The sequence below is a fragment of the Glycine max genome, chromosome 9 (genome assembly GCF_000004515.6).
Source record: "Glycine max cultivar Williams 82 chromosome 9, Glycine_max_v4.0, whole genome shotgun sequence".
Taxonomy (NCBI): domain Eukaryota; kingdom Viridiplantae; phylum Streptophyta; class Magnoliopsida; order Fabales; family Fabaceae; genus Glycine; species Glycine max.
Window position 1 is genome coordinate 39,637,831 of NC_038245.2, and position 22,682 is coordinate 39,660,512.

The 22,682-nt window shown below is 34.0% G+C and overlaps 1 protein-coding gene and 1 pseudogene across 1 annotated transcript; both read right to left on the minus strand.

Annotated features, from left to right (window-relative positions):
- Positions 1 to 11,695: 11,695 nt before the first annotated feature.
- On the minus strand, positions 11,696 to 12,941 carry LOC100778241 (miraculin). Its single transcript, XM_003534032.5, has one exon. The coding sequence runs from the start codon at positions 12,392 to 12,394 to the stop codon at positions 11,795 to 11,797; it is 600 nt and encodes a 199-aa protein (XP_003534080.1). The 5' UTR covers positions 12,395 to 12,941; the 3' UTR covers positions 11,696 to 11,794.
- Positions 12,942 to 13,124: 183 nt separating this feature from the next.
- LOC102666341 (protein CYCLOPS-like) lies at positions 13,125 to 21,720 on the minus strand (annotated as a pseudogene).
- Between the last annotated feature and the right edge of the window lie 962 nt (positions 21,721 to 22,682).

Consider the following 22,682-nt stretch of genomic DNA (forward strand, 5'->3'; position numbering starts at 1 on the left):
ACAAAATGGAAGCAAAGAAATCTATCAATGGGGGGTAGAATAACCCTCATTAATTCAGTCTTAACAGCCTTACCCATTTATTTGCTATCCTTCTTCAAGATTCCTAAGCTTGTGGTGCAAAAGATTACATCTATACAAAGGAATTTTTGATGGGGCAGCCTCCAAGACTCCATTAAGATTCCTTGGGTGAGGTGGGACATAGTCTGCCTACCTAAGAGTAAAGGTGGGTTAGGGATCAAAGATTTGATTAAATTCAACGAGGCTTTGCTTGCTAAATGGGGGTGGGAGTTGGCAAATAATCAGAATCAGTTGTGGGCCACAATTCTATTGTGTAGATATAGTGGTTGGAGGGATTTGATTTCTCATAGGAACTGCAGTTTAGACTCTCCTTGGTGGAAAGACCTCAAGGTTATCTTCAAGCAGCAGCAAAGCAACACAATTTGTAAAAATAGCTTTATTTAGGCCATAGGTAAGGACGGTCCATGGAATACAAACCAAGTACTTATTGGCTTGACAACAAAAAAAACACTCATTGGAAATATATATGTTTAGCAATTAGCATAGACTCGCTGAACAGGAATGGAGAAATATGACATAATTAGATTTTTCCTTTCACAAAGAATGTAGAAGAAACTAAAGACCTTCTCTTTTAGGGGTACAAATAATTTGAAATATAAGTAGAAATTGGCCTTCTGGGCAGAGAAGATGCTAATGAGGATGACAATTTGATAACACTAGTGCATTGACTAGAACTTGCTTTAGACTTGGTCATGCAAATTTCATCATGCTTATGTGTGTTACATTACATGTATTACAGGTGTATGCATGTGAAAACAGAAGAGAATGTCCATGACCTTGAATGGAGGAAAGAGATACAAAAGTAGAAAAATTGCATAAAACTGGATGATGTTGGGCTTTCACATAATAGAGGAAGAGAGAATATATATATATGTGTGTGAGTGTGTGTCAATCTCCTGTAGAAGCAGAAGGAACAAAAAGAAGTGGAAACCAAGCAATTCCAAAGTGATGATGCACAGAGAAGAGAGAAAAATTTGAGTGACCCAAGAAGAGATGTTTTTCTTTCTTTAAACTGACCAGAGGAATATTTTTATTTTCTATGTTTAATTTTTTGCTTTTTTCTCTTGCAGAGGGAACAAAACAGCTATAAAGGAGCCTAAAGAGTGTGTGAGAGAGGAGTTATGGGGTCTATATATATGAAGATGGCAAGGCAAGTGTTGAAAAAATTGGGTCGGAAGAATAAAAAACTCACAGTGAAAACTTTTTTTTTTAAGAAAATGTTTCATAAATACTCCATATATTATCCTACACTTAGAGAGAAAATAAAAAAGAAATAAAAAATATAAATATAATAAAATTTATAATGTGATAGCAAAAAAATATTGATGATGTATTTAAAATGAAAAATGATTCACCTACAATTAATTTTAATCATAAAAAAATGTATGATTATTTTTTTAATTACATTACGTAAGAAAAAAAGGGTGGAATTTGGGGTGTCAAAATCTGAGTGCATGACACAAATAAGAGTTGTTAAAATACATAAGAAACCAGTTCTGGACTTATCAAGGGTTGTGTGAAACTAGTTCCAGTTAAAGAAAAATGTACATGTATTTATATTGTTCACATTAAATTTTCAAGTAGTATTATATTATTTGAAAATTTGATATTTGTTTCAATAAAAGAAGCTAACGGCCTCACATCGCTAACCTTTCGCAACGGGAGAAGGTGGAGTCAGAGTTGTCTACCCTACGTTGTTAGGAATGTGGTTTCTAGATAATCAGCAAAAAGAAACTTACTAAGATTCGCCATATTTTTTTTAGTTAAATAGTTACTATTAAGGGTGAAACTATTTTTTATTCTATAACATGTATGTTTAACTTTTAACTGCAAATCATTTGCTGAATCAATGCTGAAAATAATTTTTACTTCCAGTGATCTGGTTAGAGCACAAATAAGCAAGGAAATTTTTATTTTAAAAAAAATAGCTTCAGGGGTTCTTCACTTCTTGACTTACCAATACACTTTGAGGCTTGAGCTACTATTTCAAAATAAACAAATAATTGGCAAAGTTAGCTGTATATGTGTTTTCTAGAGTCAGCATCAGTAGTTATTACAAACTATATAATAACATTTTTTTTTCTTTAATTCCATATGTATATATTGTTCGTTATCAATTCGGCCTAACAAATCTTACTATCGAGATTTCGTGGATGTTTCAAATTAAATGATATAACTAATCTTGTACATTTCTTTCAACAATACTTTCTACTTTTGAATGTTAGGAAGAAAAAATTAATTTGATGGGGGAAAAAAACAAAGTGATAATATATATCTATCTTTTAAAAGGATCTTAGTTCTACTATCACAAATATTCTTGGTATGAAAAAAAAAAAAGGGAAATGATAGTGGAAATGATGGGGGAGGGTGGAGTAAATGAATAAAAATGCAGTTTTTTATAGGTTGCATTTGTTATTTGCTTCTAATTAATAAGAAGATAAATATGCAACCTTACGCAGCACATTGAAAAAATAAGAAAGTAAAACCCTTGCAGAGGAAAATTTTCATTTGGCAAACATAATCCATGAGAAGGAAAGATAGAAAAAAAATCCAGTTCTCATAATTAATGTCGAACTCACCTATATACCCATTGGGTCAAGTGGCATAAATAGATGTAAAAGGATGTGTTGTATTGTCGAGCCTTTGTCATGTCTCAATAATGTTCGTTTTAAAGGTGAAGGGTCTAAGGTGTTAGGGAAGCGGAGAAAAAGGAGACAAACTTTTTGCCAAGAACATAAAGAAAAAGGAGGGAAGTGAGGTGTGTGAATGCGTGGGTCAGAGATGAGGCAGATATGCCGTGGTCATTTGATAGCACTTGTATGCAGACACAATAACGTGGGTGGGTATTTGGCTTGGGCCTCTCTCTAGGAGCATGTGGAGTCTGTCAGAGAGTGAGGGAAAAACTAACAAAAAAGAAAGGAAGAGGTATAGTATATTTTGGTGTGCTTGATACTTCAAAGAACTTCTATTCATTTTAGAGGTTTATTTACAGACATTTTTATCAATGAAGTGTATGGAGTAACTAATAGTCTTAAAATTCAAGTATTAAGTATATGGAAGTGGGCTAAATACTTTAAGCAAGAATTTTTCCACTTATAATATATGTATTCAATTTGACTTAATCACTACTAAAAGAGAAGGCCTTTAGTTTCTTCTACATTTCAAATTATTTGTACCCCTAATGGAGAAATATGAAATAATTAGATTTTTCCTTTCACAAAGAATGGAGAAATAGGCAACCAAAGCAAGATTTTAGAAACACTTCATTGTGATGCACAGGAGTTGAGAAACCTCCAAATCACCATACAAGATTTGATGAAAAAAGTAGACATAAATGAGAAGAGCACAAAAGGAAAAAGTGTTGAGTTTGGTGAGGTGAAAGGGCATCAATCAAGATTGACATGGGTGCATTTAATACCAACTTACTGTATTGCCAGTAAGATTGCTGAATCAACCCCATGGTAACCATTCAGTCTACATCTTACTGTATTGGCAGTAATATTGCTGAATCACTTGGCAAAGCATCAATCAAAATTGACACGCATGCATTTAATACCAACTTACCAATCAACAAAAAAAACTAAGATACACAAAGTTACCAACCAATAACAACCCATAAGAAAATTTTATATTTTTAATCATTTCTAAACGCACAAAGTATATTTAATAAACAAAAAGTACCTTGTGGTTGTGGCAGCAATAGATTCAAAAGCTTGTTCAGTCCTTATGCTTGTGGCAGCAATACGTTCAAAAACTTCTTGAGTAACTCTTCCAATTGATATAACTTCCTCTGAAAAAATGTAACGAAATTAATTCAAACCCACAATAAGAAGCTTTGTTCACTGTAGTTTCAAATTTCTGCTTTATTAGTCTTCTTTTTTTTTATCAGCAAAGATAAATTATATATATATAACCTGGAAGTACCAGAGGTACTGATTACAGAGTTAGTCACCATAAAAATGGTTCCTCAGTCAGACATCATAAGTCTGATTGGGAACCAAAATATGGGAAGCAAAGTATACATATATTGATCCCTACTCCCTAATGAAACCCCTACTGCTGCAAAAAATGATGTCTCAAGTTACTAGACCATTGACTAAAATGTAATGTAAAGTCCTTCTCCAAATTATGGAGCCAAGTCCACATTAAGAAAGTCGCGTCTTCAAATTACCGAGATTGAAGTTCTTCTAATAATATCCCTAATCATATAACAATATTTAATTGTTTGTTGTTAAGCACATTACTATTTATACACTTTAAATTTATGAAGCTACAAAGTATAAGATTTTTATGATGATATGTTAAAAATAAATTCTGAGTCACTATATGAATACAAAAACAATGGTATCAATTTTTATTTTGATCAGCAAAGATATTATTTTATAGATATGTAAAGAGTTACCAGAGGTACTATATTACAGCAGTATGGGTACCATAGAAATGGTTCCAAAGTCAGACAAAACAGGTCTGAGAGGGAACCAGTATATGGGTACAGTAAATGTACATCTATTAGTCAAAAATATGTATCCTCTACTGATGCAAAAGCCGTGTCTAATGCTACTTGACCATTGATTAAAATGGATAGTAAAATCTTTCTCAAAGTGCCTGAGCCACGTCCATAGAGTGAATATTGCATCTTCAAACAGTTTGTTAGCATTAAAGGTTGCATTAGAGAACACTATGTTGTTCCTAAGCTTCCAAGTGGACCAAGTTAGAGCCAACCACCAGCATTGCCATCTCTGCATCCTAACACTATGCTGTTCCTAACACTATGTTGTTCCTAACAATGGTATCAATTGAATAATAACTACAATTAATGACTCTAATTTGTTAGGACCAAGCTCAGACATATTTCTTTCTCAAAGTTCTATTCCAGCCATGACCCAAGAGCATTTCTTTTAGACTTTTCCAAAACCTAGTGCCAAATAATTATCCAACTCGAATAGCAGTTGTTGGACTCTAAGTTTCAGTTCAAGCTTAACAATCAGTGTCATACTATTGATCAAAACAAAGCAGGTATAAATATGCAATACTAGACTCAAAATATGCAACAAACACTAGACCTAAATCAGTGTCACAGAAATTGGAAGAAAATATTTTATCCAAGCACAAACTTCAAGCCTTATTCCATGTATTGGGGGGAAGTTATGGCTGGCCATATGGGTAGAGGTGTCATAGAGGAGCAGGTATGGAGGAAGGGACCTTGGACTGCTGAAGAGGACAGGTTGCTTGTTGAGTATGTCAGGTTGCATGGTGAAGGCAGATGGAACTCTGTTGCTAGGCTTGCAAGTAAGAAACACCAAACTTTTTTCACTGTTTTGTTTCTTAATATATATGATTGGATTTTCACATTTATAAGTGACAATATAGCAAAAAAACAACTGAAATTGTTTTCAACTTCTACTGTTCATGTTGGCTACATTCATGTTCACCGGAAGCTCTTCATTTTGAAAATTATACTATTGTCTGGTAGAAATTATGATATGATCTATGTATCTATAGTTTTAGTCAATCTCTACGTGATACGTAGTTGAGTTTTTCAATTCACAATAAAGACTAGATAAAACTCAATATGTATCATGGCTGAAACCATTAATCTGACACTATATATATCAAGACTAGATAATCCTTTTGGCATATTCAACGATGACATTGTTAGGGCAACTCAACACATTAATAATCACATTTTAAAAGTCTTACTTAAGTAAACCCCTAATACTATAACACATATATATCAGCAAACAAGAACTCTGAGTACTTCGACATCCTTACCTTGACAGTAGCAAGATCGCGACACCACTCCAAAGAGCACGACTTCGGCTATGGCGGTGGTGGGAACAACAGGTAGCTAGGGTGGGCACGACGGAGGTCAGGGAACGGCGATGTGAGGGTGGGCACAAAAGAGATCGAGTGGGATGAGTAGAATGTGCGCTAGGTTTTAGGTTTTCGTCGTAGAGTTTTCGAATACAGGAGATGAAGTGTTGAATCAATGGAAAGACGAGTATATATAGTACAAAATTTAAGACGGTGTATAAGCAACACCGTCTTTGTATCCTTTTATTTCTACGACGGTGTATTCAAAAGCACCGTCTTCGATAAGTTGAACCAAACGTACAAAGCCGGGGTTATATTCAAACGTCGTCGTTTACGAAATGTACCGTTTAAAAATCGTATATAATTACGTAAATGCCACCGCGTTGACTACTACGTCGGCTACTGAATGACTGACGTAGAATGTGCGTCGTAAAATAGGATATTTTTAGTAGTGCGTACACAGCGCATCGCATGTTTGATTATTTGCTCGAGTGAATTGATAGAGAACATACGGTATAATGGAATATGTGTCTGCCTTTTGGTTTGTTTTACGCATGCACCTCGTTGCTAGGGTTTCCAGATATTGGTCTCCAATAGAAGTTTTGAATATGTTTGCGAGGTCACGATTTGTCTTGCGAGGCTGAAGCTGAGTAGTGAGTTTCTATTTTATGTTTTGAATTCTGGTATTGGTTTTTCTTCCAATGAGTCCTATGTTGCACGGGTATGGGGATTGGGTGGTATGTCCTAATATTGAAATTGTTTTTGACTCCTTTTGATAGCAGATTTTGAATGGTGTTAATGTGTTATTCCCTATTTGTAAATTGGAAACATGTGACAAGTTAGTAAACTTTTAAAATTAGTTTGAATAGTATGAAAGAGTAGCTACAGTGAAGGTTGAGGCTTGAATAGCTTTGGACTAGATCTTCAGTTCCCAGTTTAGCCTTCTTTGGTAGCAGATTGAAGAAGGTTATTGTGTCAAGGCTTCCTAACACCACGGTTTTTCCTCTGGAAGTTTCAAAATTGTTGCTCGAGAGATGGAGGGGTTTGCTTATCATTGTCATGAGTTGAAAAGTGAAGTTCCTTTTGATCATGAACTCATGATGATGGTATTTCAGGTACATACTGGACAATCTGTATGATGTTTTTATACATTTTAAATTTTACACTTTATTATTCTTGTACTTAGGTTCTTATCTAATTCTTAGGTAAATTTTGTAATATAGACGCTTAAGTCGTTATTTGATACATGCAAGGTTATCGAATTATGCTAGAAATATACATATCTCTACATGTCAAATAATGGCTGAAAAATACATATACAACACATCATACCTTTATCCAAGTTAAGAATTATTCGTTCTCATTCAATATATGTGCCCGCTGCAACTTTCTTTTTCTGAGCCAGTAAGGGTTGCTATGAGTTTGGTAAACTTTTAATAAAACTATGAGTAAAATAAATTTCAAGAACAATATATACATACATATATATATATATATATATATATATATATATATATATATATATATATATATTATTGTGACTTTTCACTCTTCATTTGTATTGATAGTTTAATTTGATACTAACCATCAGTTAGGTGGATCATGTATGAATCTCAACAGACGTTCACCTTGTTGATTTGATTATGGGATCTATTTGTTTTTCCATTTTCTTGTACAAATTCCTAAAGCTGTAGATCTTTCCTTGCAAACTTTCTCTTTTGGGGATTAAAAACCATATATGGGTTTACAAAACTAGTTTTGAACTTAAAACCAATTGGGAGTTTAAAAAGTGGTTCTACATTAAAAATCAGTTCTTGACTGTTTTGAAACTGGTTCTGAAACCAGTTCTAAAACTGCTTCCTAAACCAAAATTGTTATGAAATAGTTTATTGAAATCCAAACCAATTTATGAACCATAAAGACAGTTTGGTTCTAAAATCTGAACCACATTAGAGATTTGGTTCTCCAGTCCAAACTGAACCGTGTCCACTCCACCCCAAGTTGCCCAATACAACACTACTACAGAGCTTATGTGGATTTTGTGACACCCTTTACCTCATACATATATGTACTAATAATAAAAGGAATAGGAATGCAAAATTAATTAAAAAATTTAAAACACATTTAAATAAAAGCATTTCAAAATGGTAAAAGGCTCACATTCATCTTTCTAACATCATAATAGAATGTGTCCAAATAAATAATAAAATCATCTCGGCTCTCAAAGAAAGATCATCCACGACTTCATGCAATTAATATAGAAACCTATGCCCCAATGTCATTTCCTATCAGAGCATTGTGTTCCAACATCTTCTAGCATGAGATTTTCCACAGTCATTCACCTAACCATCTGCTCTCACGAACACAAAATTTGATATCATCACAAGATCCAAACACAAAAGGTTGAGAGCTTGATGCTGATTGGGCATTACCAATCACAATCTCATTGCACACAACTTTCAATTGTGATTTGGAGGTTGAAGAAAAAAACTATGAATTAAGGAGGGAAAAATAAGGGAGCTTTTAGGAGAGACTCCATTTCTATCAGGTGTGTGCGAATTTGTCTTCACACGAGAACGTTTCATGCTTTCAGAACCTGATTCTCCAAGGCTAGGTCTAGGCATAACTCAATCGTGAACCCTAAACCTAACTTAACTCAGATCTCTGTGCGTGTGAGAGAGAGAGAGAGAGAGAGACTGACACACACCTCTAACATTTAAAGAAAGATTGGAAAAACAAAGAGAGAAAGAAACCAATTGTAGACAACCTTCGAAGCACCGACGACAACAACGAGCTTTGCGATGGGGTCAGTGATAGCAAGTGGGCCACAACAACATCGAGGATGCAAAGGGAAAACAACGACAATGAGGACCGAAAACAGCAATGGCGAGGGAGAGTGAAGAAAGAGACCCAAAGGAAAGAGGGGTCGAGAGTGACAGGGAAGAAGTAGCAAATCAACATGTTATCTATTATATAAATGAGGAACCTTTTCCAAGACGGTTTATTTAAAAATCGATGTGAATTTCACTAAAGTTTTTAACAAAACTATCATTGAAACTCATATTGTACAATATGTTTTACAAAACCAATGTTGAGTTGTGCAACAAATTTTCAAAATTGCCACCGTGTGATATTTGGCATCGATTTTTTATAAACTAATAAGAATTGAGCGTCATGGTAATATTTTTTTGTAGCAGTGACAATCTCCACAATTTATAAATGGGAAAATCCTTTGGCCTTCACATTGTCTTGGTACGTCGCAAAAATCTAGTCATAGGAACTTTATTTTAGTTTTTTCTTTTCTTTCTCGTGGTAATGATGTCAAATTGCATATAGTAACCTTAACCTCACAAAATCATCATGAATGGGCATAAAAGGAAGCATATAGAACTAATCATAAGAACTACTTTTAGTTTTTTACATTTAAATCTTTCTCATAAGTTGAATGGAACTTCCAAGTATAAATTTTTGAAACCTTGACAATTCTATGCATGCACGTGTTCTTATTACTATTTTATGGTTGTATTAGCTTTAAGAAGGTATAATTATAAATTCCCTTGGCTTTAATTTTGACCAAAATGCATCACATCTCAATTAAAATAATATATGATGAAATTTGAATTTAAATGTGAAATCGAATGTGGCACGTATGCTGGTGGGTATATCCGTTCGAACAACGGGAGTGGATCATGCCTTAGAAAACATCAATAATATGAAGGTGGCATTTCTAGTACTATGGGAAACCAATGAGAAGCCTAAAAGTGTCAAGTGCTCTAGAAAGGTTTTAATTGAAACATCCGTAATAGCCTAACTTATTCATCCAAGTTCTAAGAGACATTTGGTGTCTAGTATTGTATTAGCAAATGATGTTGATTAATGCAATTGGAAGAATTTGATATATTTATAAATAGTTTTTGTTCGCCATTTTCCCTGTCCTTTTGAAAATGTGCAAAGATTAAAGTTATTCAACTTGAGGAAAAGGTAGTATATTTAGAATACAAACTTTGAAAACTTCTTATGTAGCATGCCTAAAAGTACCCTGCCTTCTTTATGCAAAAACAGCCAAAATTGATGTTGTAAAAACACTTTTTACATCGGTTTTGGCCAAAACTCATGTGATAAGCACATTCCACATCGATTTTGCCAAAAATTAATGTTGTAAAGATACTTTCTACATCAGTTTTTTAAGAACCAATGTTGAAAGCGATTCAAAATACATAATGTTTACCAGATCTCTACATTGGTTTTAGCCAGAACTGATATAGATAATGATTTTCAACATCAATTTTTAAAACTGATGTTGAAAGGGCCTACTTTCAACGAAGGCAGTTTCAACATCAATTTTTAAACTGATGTTGAAAGTCCTCCAGAACCAATGTTAAAGCACTTTTATGTGGTAGTGTTAGTTTTGTGTTTTTTTGACTTGTCGTGAATAAGAAAGAAGCAAGGGCAATGTATATATAGACTAGGGATTGATCTAATCTATGTACCTATGTTCACCAATGTCATGGATTTCCGCTCATACATTTGGCCTATAAAGATTGAATTTGTCAACAAGATTTGTAAAGTAATACTATACTTAGTGTTATCTCTATTATGTAAAATTTGTCTAAGTTATGGAACTTATCAATTTCAATGAGCTTGTTTGGTAGGAAAAGAAGATAACATTCAAAATTGATTAAAAAGTGAATAAAATTCGAGAAGTTGAATGCATCCTCAAAGGAATTCATTTTAATCAAAATTGAGGATTTCAACCAGTTCATCAAGGCACGTGGGGTTGGAGGGCACTTAGAAGCAGGATTTATTCGAAATTCAAAATATTAATTGAAGCAGTTATAAAAGAAATTACACAAAATCATCAAATGAACGTTACATCTATGTAGTTAGTAATATTGTTGTACATGTGTCGAAATCATATAATTCGACCGTTAATATTAGAAGTTTATAAATAAGAGTTCTGATTGCTAATTTATGATGGATTGAATCATTATCACTTAACTCTTCAAATACTGACAACACCGACATCGAAATTAGCTACTGGTTCAAAAGGCCATTGTGCAGGTATTCATTCTCACCTTTTACGAATTCATGTTTCTTTGCATTATTGCATATTTTTAAACCCTTTACTTTTTTCAACCGTTATCTTTTCCCGAAACTTTTACTTTTAAAATCTCTACTTATCGTTTGTATCGAAATTACTATCAAATTAACTTTAAAATCAAAAATACAATTATAAAATTAACTTACAAATCATTATCCAATATTACTATAATTATCTGTGGTTATCATTATAAAAATTAAAATTATTATATATATTAAATCTTAAACAGGAAACAATGCTAGGCACTAGCTAAGAGATGTGGATAGGCCCAGAAGCGGATTCATACACCAACCCAGGAAACGAGACCAGGCTTGGGGACATTTTACAACGGAAACTAAAAACAACGCTATTCCTGTGGTATTGCTATCACCACTCTCAAAAATACGCTCTCCCTCCATTTACCATGGAAACCACTTCAGCAATCTGTGCTAATTTATTTTCTGCGATTTGGAACAACCTTGGATACTTCTCCTTTAATACACAGTTAGACACCCATCCATCCACTGTCAAGCCAGAACAAAGTGTTTTCCCCATTTTCCGCCACTCTAATGACCACCTTCATTGCAATGCAGAAGCCTCCATTTTAAATCACGAATATGCATGCCAATTGCAAACAACGACAAAGACGAACAGAAACTAGAAATTTTCAAATGACTAAAAATAGAAATTAACTTGTTTATTTATTATCAAGTCCGTGGCAAGGAACTCAACATGAGAATTACCATATATGCAGCAAAAGCATAAAGTAGTTCATTACACTTATTCATTATGCTTTAATCAGTTTTGTTATCAATTCAATAATTAAGCCCGCAGGAACTTCACTTTGTATGGTTCAGAACTTAGTGCAAGACGCTTGCCATATTGATCCTGGTATATTCCAATATCACTGCATGGATAACTGCAATCGTTGCACACACTTGGACAGTAGACCAACTTGTAAGCATCCTCATACTTCTCAATCTTGAACCAATTCGCCATGGTTTGTGAACCGGGGTTGCCGAAATCACCACCAGTAGTCACAAACCACTGTGATGTTGAATAATCATAGTCCTTAAGCTTCCACACTGTGGTCTGTGGACAACTTGTGGCAACGGGGAAATAGATGTTGAGATCAGTGGAAACACGAATGACACCTTTGTTAAAATTAACAGGTGTAAAGATCAAAGGCTGGCCTTGGTAACCATCAATAGCTACAACATCAAGTGGGCAATCTGCACCTGTGCTTGCCATATCAAGGCCACCTAAATCGGGGGAAGCCGGAACGATGTAGTAACTCGAACGAGCTCGAACTATCTTCCCTGATGTGTCCAGCACTTGCTCAGGTGCAGGACCAGCTGCACCAAGAAGTGCCTTTGTGCTCAAGGCAACTATAAGGACCAATGTTACCAATGTCATCTTCATTTTTCTGATTTTAGTTTTGTGTTTTTGTAACTTGTGATGGATATGGAAGAAGAGGGAGATTTATATATAGGTCAGGGTTTGGTCTAATACATGTACCCATGTGCACCAAAGTCATGGATTTTCGCTTATACAATTGGCCTATAAATTAAGATTCAAGTTTGTCAGCAAGATTTGGAAAGTTCCACATAATCTGATTGGCTGGACTATAAGATTCAGATGAACTTCGAGGTTTACACACAGTCATTAAGTGCCTAACTTCTTGTATCATCGATCAAGTAAGTCTGCTTCGTCTGTTTAGTATGTAAAAGTATAAGGAAGCACACAGACTAGTGCATTTTCATTTTTTTAATTAACGAATTTTCCCTTTTTATAGATTAACTTTTTCTTTTTGTCTTCCAATTTAATTAGGCAGGTGGGGGCAGAAAAAGATGTCGATATTCAATCTGATAGCAATCAAATCTTTAGCCCTCCTCTCTCAGAAATCCAACGTTTTGAAGACAACCATGAATTCTACATGCAGTATTTCTTATAACCTTTAATAACTGATTTTTCCATTACTTTACTTGTAATATATATATATATATATAATAAGTTTTGTAAATTAAAGTTTGTTGACTTCATTGAATTTTCTATATATATTACACTATTGAATTATAGGAACATTAAAGGGTGACAAATTCCATTCTTTTCATAGAATTCATTGAGTTTTTATAGGTGACAAATCCTATGATCTTAGAACTTTAATTACTTAATAAAATTGTTTTTCTGACGTACAACTATTCCAAAAGTTCGTTTCGCAGCGCACAGAGCTAGAATGGCCTGCATTTTACAATATATATAGTAGATACACTTGAAAATAACAAGAAATAACAGAAGCATAAGTCGACAGAGAGTAAAAATTCTACTACACTTAATCAAGTGCTTTGGCGCTCTCACTTTCTTACATCTTCAACAGGAGAACCAAATACATAGAAGATGACAGTAAAATCATAATTAACATGTGACTCAATATATTCAATAGCAGAAACAAATTCTTCATATATTCAATGTAAAGGAATATTCATGTCAAACAAACAAGGAAGTATAAATATGTATTACCTGGTTGATAGCACAAACAACAGGGACATTAATGTCAAACAAGGAAGCATAAATTGCTTCTTTAAGCTGTTGTCTTGATACTTTGGCTGATTCGGTATCTGGAATGAAGAAATAGATTAGCATTGTACATCGGAAATCATATAGGAAGGAAAACTATGTATTATTTGTTGAAATTATAAGAGTTGAAATGGAAAGTCCAGACTGTGTCCAGGAATAAGATTGTCGCTAAGAACACGTCTAGAGAATACCACAGTGACAAAGGGTTGTTTTTCTCTGATACAGAAAAACCAAAAAACAACTATGTACAACAAAGAAATAAAATAAATATGATAGCTGAAGTTAAAACTGAAAATTATAACAGTTGGGTTAAAGTTCTTAATTTAAATGTTGTACTCATTTTTCTTTTCTTATTAGCACCACCGCAGTATATCATAAAATGTAACTGACCATCATAATGGCATATTGGTACAGAAACAATAACTGGTTGTTTATTCGGTTTCACTGCATCCTGCCAACAACATAAAACGAAACAAATGAGAAACAATGCTTTTTTTAATGTATCTATTTATATTCAGAAGTATTGCAAAGATAATCATTGACAACTACATTTTGCAAGAGAGCAATTATCTTCACTTCCTAAGATGCATCGAACCAAGCTATGCAAAGTATCTAGTACAATACCATGTCATAGACCAACTATCCCAAAAGCTGAAGATTTTAGATGAAGACACGTGATTGGTTTTTTATTACATCTTTAACAATAAAACACCACCACTCTTAAAAGTCAATCATCCAAGAAACACAACTTAGGCCTTTAATGATAAGCGCAATCTAGTAGCATATACCTCATTGGGGGCACATTCAATATTCTTGATGCAGCTAAGAAAATATCAGGAGCAGGTTTCAAATTCTCAAAAGCATCTGCAGAAACAATTGCATCGACCCTAATAAAACAAATACAATTGTAAAATTAAGAGCAAACTTTATAGAGGGAACTGATGGTGTCAAGTTTCTCTTCTTTGCCACAACCATTCTGCATCACAATGTTGTTAACATAAGCATAACAAAAGTTTAAACTAGCATCCAATACAATATTATATAGGAAGAGACTTTATCTGTTTCTAGGGATATTTCCACATACTTCGTTAAGTGCTCCACTCTTCGTTTTTTGTGGTGTCTCCTTTTTCCTCTGCACAGTCATTTGATTTGAGGGACATAGATAGTTAAATTATTAAAAGAATGACCAAAAGTTCTACTCAAGCATTTAGTCCACATTTTCTCTACAGTTTGTCAAGTGGCCAAGATAATTACTCAAATGCTGTGTGGTGTTGACCAGAAGGTAAATTTTGCAATCGTATTAAATCTTTGGATTGATAAGAAAAAAATGTCCATTTTGCAAGATTTTACAAGATAAAGCTATTAGCAGTAGTGTTCATCAAAACGAAAGAGCTATTAGCAAAACTATTATTAATTGTTATATATACTGAGTACTGACTAATAATCTTCTGAGTTCTGATGTTTTGTGTATATAAACACACACAAATTGCTATGGCAAACAAACCTTATCTTTCTATAATTAAGGTCAGAAGCTTCAAAACGAATCAAGCAATAAAGGGAATCAAAAATCTAATGTATGATTTAGAGCACAATAACTCTATTTAATCTTGAAATAAATGGCTACCTGAAATAGTTGATGTTATAGATCCATATCTTTCTTGACTTTTCCTCTGCAAAATTTAGCCAGAATAACCCATAATTTGTTGTAGAAGTCAAAATCTCTTGGTAAAATCATAATTCTAATGAAAATAGGTTACCATCTAAGAACAGGTTATACCTTCTGATCATCTTATATATTATCCATTATCTGTTCTCTGATACCTGCATTTCATAAAAACATTTAGTTTAATAAAAATAAAATTGACATAGGTAGAAATTTAAATAATCAAAGAACATATTCATTTTTTTTTACCTAATATGATTTTTGTGTACTAAGTATGATTATATACTAAATCAGGAGTAATTGTGGGGGTGGGGGATGGGGCTTCGAGTTAGTAGTCATTGCTTTGATGCATTGGTTTTCACATGAAATGCTACCAAATTGAACTGATTTTAATTTCTGAGCATAGAATTACACTTACATCCATTATACTTTTTCCAAAACTTGATATTTAAGCAAGATGCTAAAAGAATGGCCCAAAGTGGGGCAACTCAAGCTTATATCAATCTTTGGTAGACTTCATACAACTGGCAAAAAATAATCAATTATGAATATGATGCAAGTGCAGTGAATAATGATTTAGCCATTTAGGCAAACTAATGCAACTCCATCATCATGTAATATTTATACCTCTGACTCTATTTTGAGTATTTTCTGAACTGCTACTCACTCCCACTGGTTTCCACGAGCTTTCGCAAAGATTTTGATTTGAATTGTTGGGATCTTCACAGGCATCCTAACCAGAGGAGATTACTGGTGCAACAACAGAGGATTCACTTTGAGAAGGTTCTTGGGAAGCATTTGAAACGCACCGTTTCACTTAAGAGAGAAAAGAAAAAATAAAGCCCACCCCCTCCATCAGTTTATAATTACTCCCGAGACCCCTCCCCCATTTTCCAAATTCCTTCTTCCTTTTCAATAACCCACCCCACATCTCTTAAATCCTATTTCTTCTTCCCAAATTTTCATCTCTCAAACTTTCACTTATCTTCTTCCATTGTTCCAAAATTTGTCAAGCTTATTGCATCCTGGTGTCTTTTCCAAGCACAAGAAGGTGATTGAAAAAAAAGGAAACACCACTCATTTCCTTAAATTTTTTATTTGATCTCTTTAAGGTAAAAATTTATAACCCATTGTGTTAGATGAGTATTTTATAGCATTAATTAGTTATGGGTTGTGTGAAGAGGATTAGAAACTAAGTATTAGGGATTATTATGGTTTCCTCAAAACCCTAGGTTTGCTAAAATTGGGGATTCTCTCTAATCTCTTGTTCTCTTATCTTAAATGCCTAGATCCTGCGGAAAATAGGGTAATTGATCCTCCCAACAGTATTGAAAAACATTGATTGCATTATTTATAGTGAGTAGCTAATTTATTTAGCGACATTTTTTTAAGTTCTTTTAGGAGAAGCAAGTAAACTTCAAAATATATATATTCTTTGGTGATCTTGAAATTTATTTTGAGATTTTGATATGATATATAAAGATGAATGTTGGATTATTTTCTATTTTATTTATTGTGAGTTCTTGATTGATTGTCGTTTGCTACAACGAAGAGATAATGTAGTCTATAAGTCAATTTTTCATAGTATATGTATATTTGTCGTTTGCTACAACGAAGAGATAATGTAGTCTATGAGTCAATTTTTCATAGTATATTTATATTTGTCGTTTGCTACAACGAAGAGATGATGTAGCCTATGAGTCAATTACTCATAGTATATTTATATTTTCCGTTCAATGCAACGGAGAGATAATGCAGCCTACAAGCTAAATGTTATAGTTATATAATTACCGTTCACCACAACGAAGAAATAATGTGGTCTATGTGCACATAGTGGAATGAAAGTTTGATTATAAAGTTATTATTCTTAAATACCAGTTTATGAGTAGTTCTGAAATTATATATTTTTTAGTATATTGATTTTTAAAAGCAAGTTGTATTTTATTTATTTATTTATTTATTTATTTATTGTCATTTTAAATTTCTTTGGAAGTAAAAACTCGTGCTATGTTGTGCTCTCCTTCCTGTTCGCTTTGTATTTTATGCTCTCACTAAGTCTTTGTGACTTATCCTCTTATTTTATTTTCTTAGATACACAGATAGTGGAGTAACTGACTTCCTGAGATTTGTTGACTTACTGTTAGTCGCCTTATACGACTAACTTTTGCATAGAAATTATTTTCCAAAACTTATATAGTACCTCAATTTATGGTTGTTTTGGAGTAATCTTGTAAATAAATCTTGTTTTATGGTTAAAGTCGTCTTTAGAATATGTCCATTGGATTTAATGATGAAATCTGTGCATTTTCAGGTAAAAAAGAGGCCTCATGAAGTGCAAAAAGTGACAGTTGAGCTTAGCTCAGCAATTGGGCTAAGCGTGCATCCACCGCTAAGTGCAGCTTCAGCGCGCTTAGCGCGAAGGAGAATCTGGCAGAGCATCGGCATCAAGGTTACGCGCTAAGCGCGACATTAGTGCGCTAAGCACAGCAGGTGCCTTCAGCCAGGCTCAACGCATGACTGGAGCTAAGCTTGAATCCACTTACCTGCGCTAAGCGCAACGTTGTGAATTCAGAGCCTATTTAAAGCCTGTCTTGTGCAGAATTAGGGTACACATTTTTTTGACACACACTTTTACAGACTTTTGGACAAATTGTAGGCAGAAGAAAGGGCATAGATTTCAGAGCACACCACAGTGCCTATTTGGAGAAAAGAGCCCTAGAAGCATCAAGAGGAGCAGCTTGTGCATTGAAACCTAGGTTTTGTAAGATTATTATTGTTTGGGTTTCTTTGTAATGGAGGGCTAAGCACCCTAGTTGGGGATTTCTAATGAACAGTTGATGCAAATACCTAATATCTAATTGATTATGTTTTCTGTGTTCAATGCTTCCTTCAATGCTTAATGTTTGTATGCTTTTGGTCTGATCATCCATTTGTATGCATAGTTAGGTGACTTTAGCATTGGGAAATGTATTGTTGCCTTAGAACTTGATTGAAGCAGGATCGAAACTTAATCTTACAAGAGGGATCTACGGATTAAGTTTTGGTTTTAATTATGCTGTTACAATAATGTTGTTTAGTCTAGGCCTAGTCTTACAAGAGGGATCTGCGGACGAAGCTTAGGCTAAATTAGGCTAAACTTTCATAAGTTGCTTGAGCTGAGTCTAGTCTTACAAAAGGGATCTGCGGACGAAACTCAGTTTAAGTTAGTCTAAACCTAAGAGGGTTGTCTCAATTGGGCTTAGTCCAACAAGAGGGATCTAAGGACAAAGCTTGGATTGATTCGGCCTGACGAGGGATTGAGGTTTAGTAATTTAGGCTACAACATAGAACACAAGAGCATGATTGATTAGAGAAACATATTTATATGCATCAACTTGTTTGTGAGAAAGACCCAACATTTCTACCTACTACTGTCACTTTTACTTACTTTGCATTTTATAGATTTAGCATAAAAGTTTAGTTTAAATTCTGTTTGAAATTATCAATCATACATGTTCTCTAAACAATGCTTCATTTCTTAACTTAATTCAAGCTAACGTTAGTTCTTTGTGTTCGATACTCGGATTCATCTATTTTAATTTTTAAATACTTGATGATTCGGTGTGCTTTTCGGCAAACCGGATTTCCCTTGAATATATTTGAATGAAGAAAAAGTGGAACAAAAAGCAACTACAGGGGAAATCCAACACTTACCCAAGAATTTGATTATCTTTTGGTAGGCCTCCATTGCGTCCGATGGATATTTTGTTTATGACTCCAATATAATGCACCTTTAGGGATAAGGGTAGCTAGTAATAGATTTAGAGGGAATTCCTTTATTTTGAAATTTAAGTGATTCTCTCTTATAAGTATGTTGATGATGTACTTATGATGGTATGATGATTAATATTTATAATCAACAGTGTTCTTAGTAGATATTTTGGATAATATGTTAAGGGTCTGTGTTATGACCCAAGACCTTGATATTAAATGGATGGAATGGGATATATATATATATATATATATATATATATAGAGAGAGAGAGAGAGAGAGAGAGAGAGAGAGAGAGAGAGAGAGAGAGAGAGAGAGAGAGAGAGAGAGAGAGAGAGAGAGAGAGAGAGAGAGAGATTGGTCTAGATATATTATGTGTTCTTTTACAGGTTATTTAATATAGGGTAGGCTAGCCAGACTAAGAAAATCATAATCTGTGTGCCAGTCATGGTCCAAGGGTGGGTCGTGACAGCATTTCCCACATATGCTTGGTTTGTCTGATTTGCCAAACCATCTGACACAATGTAAACTCCTGGATTCTTAATTTGACCAATAGAGGCTCCTTGAAAACTTATTGGCTTTTGATGACTCCAATTTTCTAATCCTTCATGAAAACCATTTTGGAAAAGAGGTTCTTGAGAACCATAATGTCCATTTAAGCTATCTGCTGCAGCTTCTCTCTCAATCTCCACTTGGTTGCCGAGTCTCTTGTGTTGTTATGTACCCTTTAGCATACTTACACAAGATGAGACTTCATCTTCATTAACCAATTAATGAGTGTGGAAGGTAGATAAAGATGAGTTGGATGGAGAAATGAATGATCCCTTTTGGCTTGGAATCTCGGTCATAGTAATGTAACCAAAACAATTAAAATGTGCAATTTCTTGTTTTGTAGTGTCCACACCATGCTGAGGGGCCATGCTCATAGATTCCATTCCTGGTTTTGTTTGAGAATTTTGCATTTCAGTATACCTCCGCCTGCAAAGAAAGCCAAAGAAATTACTAGCAAACAGATGAGTAGTAACTCACAACAGCAACAAAGAAGTAGAAATCTAAAACATGAGGATCTAGTAATGAAGAGACCAACAGATAAGCTAATATAGTGCAAGGAGGTCACTTGAAGTGTCTCTTGTAAACATGATCTTGAAGAACAAAAGTATACAAGGTGTGGAAATGGTACCGCAATTTAGAGGATCCGCTTCTTGTTACTCTTTGATCACTAAGAAACTAGGCCTGCATTAATAATTAGAAATTGAATGACCATGAAGCTTTGTTGAACTAAGGCTTTAGCAAAGAGTTTACAATATACAAACCTTGTCCAGAAACAGGTCAGTACTAGATTGCAGTTCTCTATTAACATGATCTCTGGTTAGCATGACTTCAGTTTTGTTGAACTACACAATGTTCAAAAGACTAAGCAGCTGAAAGTAGTGAGGGGAGATTGATAATGAAAACTTTTCTAGTAAAAATCAAATTCAGTAGGATGCAATTTATCTGAATCATGAACAATGTAGCTAGGCAATGAGATATGAGTTTTGAGGGAATTTTCATTTCATTTTGATCAGATGAACTGTTAAGTTCAGCATCTTGTACATGACAACTTGCCAACAGATTTAATATGCTAGCAGTCAATTGATCTAGAGAAGCCAGAGAAAAAGAATCTGCAGGAAGAAATTTTGTAGCTGAAGTAGTAGGTTTGTCCATTGAAAGCTGGTTATTGATAAATTTTATTGTATCCTCAATTCTTTCAACCTTACTTTCTGTCTATTAAATTTGACATTGCCTGCAATGGTTTTTATGACAAATTACAATCAAAGCACAACACTAGATTATTGTCAGCTAGAAAATTGAAAATGATATCCTAAGAAAATGTCGTGTTATTAATTTATTTGGTTGAAAGGCTCATTAAGGAAGATATGGAAATCCTATCATAAAAGTGAACCTTTAAATAGATCTGTCAGTAGGAATATTTTCATGAATATTTTTGCTCAAACTTACCCTGTATTCTTGTTATATATTAATCAAATCCTTAATCTTTTTATATTTTTATCCATCCAAGTGAAATTTTCCCTAAAAGGAGACATAATAGACCTTTTATAGATGGTGGCCCAACTGTGACTATCCTGTGCAGTGTATACAGTTCATGTTAATTATAAAAATGAGAAAAACATGAAGATCGATTATTTGGCTTTAGCAGTAAATATTACTCCATAAATAACTGAGTATTAAGTGCTTTGTTTTCTTTAAGTTTGTAACATAAAATTGACTCTGAATGTCCCATTTACTAATTAGAAACAATTAGCTTCCTATCTTTACCTGTGTGGCTAGAACAACCATTGTTCTTGCTTTTCTTCTACTACTTTCGACAATCTCAGCTATATAACTTTGAGATATAGATTCTTGGTTGTGGCAAGCCAAACAATTTGAAGAGCTGGCTGGATCACATGGATCATCAATATTAGCCTTGGGCTTTAATGACAAAACAGAGGAGCTTGCTTGATATGTGTTGCGTTGCCTCAAGCAAAACAAGGTAGAAGAATCCTGCAAATGTGCAATAAACTTATGCAATTGTAAATTACTGCAATGAGAAGGTGTATAGATAGACAATATTGAAAATTCATGTCTGTCATGTCTAGTGGTATTCTTTTATACCTTTATTACCCTTAAGTGGGAGGGTTTGTGAGTACATGGAGGGTGGAACTCAATAATAATGGAGATTGTGTGGGAAGGTGTGATACTCTCTACTCCGATATACATATTTATACAATAAAGTATATGAAAATACGAAATTACATAAAATGAGATTTTATTTTCTAAGCATAAAAGAGTTCACATGGGTAAAGGATTCACATTTACTTCACTGTTATCAAATAAAACTTATCAAAAATATTTTTGGCTCAAAATAAGGTTGTTCAAGTTTACAAAAGAACTTAAGTTAAGCAACAAAATAAAATATAGTAAAATAACATGTTTAAGACATCATGTAATTAAAATAAAAATCTATGTCTCAATGTCACATCCTATCAAAGTATTATGTCTTAACATCCTCTAGCATAAGATTCCTTAAAGCAATTCACCTAGTTATCTGCTCCCGCAAACACAAGGCCCACGATCATCACATGATTCAGATATAAACAACACATAGGGAGTGAGTTATCATATTTCTAAACAGGTAGAGATAAACGAAAGCACATATATACATATAATATAAGTATAACAAGCACAACTTAGCACAATTCGCATCATTTTACCACTCATAGCATAATGTCACTCGTCCCCAAGAATTTAATCATAAATCACATTCCACACTTTCTCATTAATCACATGTTCAGAACAACACATCTCTAATACAACAAAACATCCCACACTCACACAATTCATTATCCACCATCACGTAACAAGTCACAATGATCATTCCACAAGCATTATGCAACAGATATATTAAGACTCAATCTTATATGTAATGTGATACAATGTCAGTGAAAAACAACACCAGGGCGCCTAAGAGTACATAACAAGACACATCACACAATGGGTATGTCAGGCCACTCTCACTAAGTGAACTCATAAGGTGACCAGTCAGGGTCACTTTATTTTACCCCCAAGGCCTAGACTCCGAAGAATCCATTAAGGTCTCAGCTTCCTGATTCAGGTCCAACCCTTAAAATAACTTTTGCATGCAGACACTACTAATGAATTATATAATATTCACAACCTCA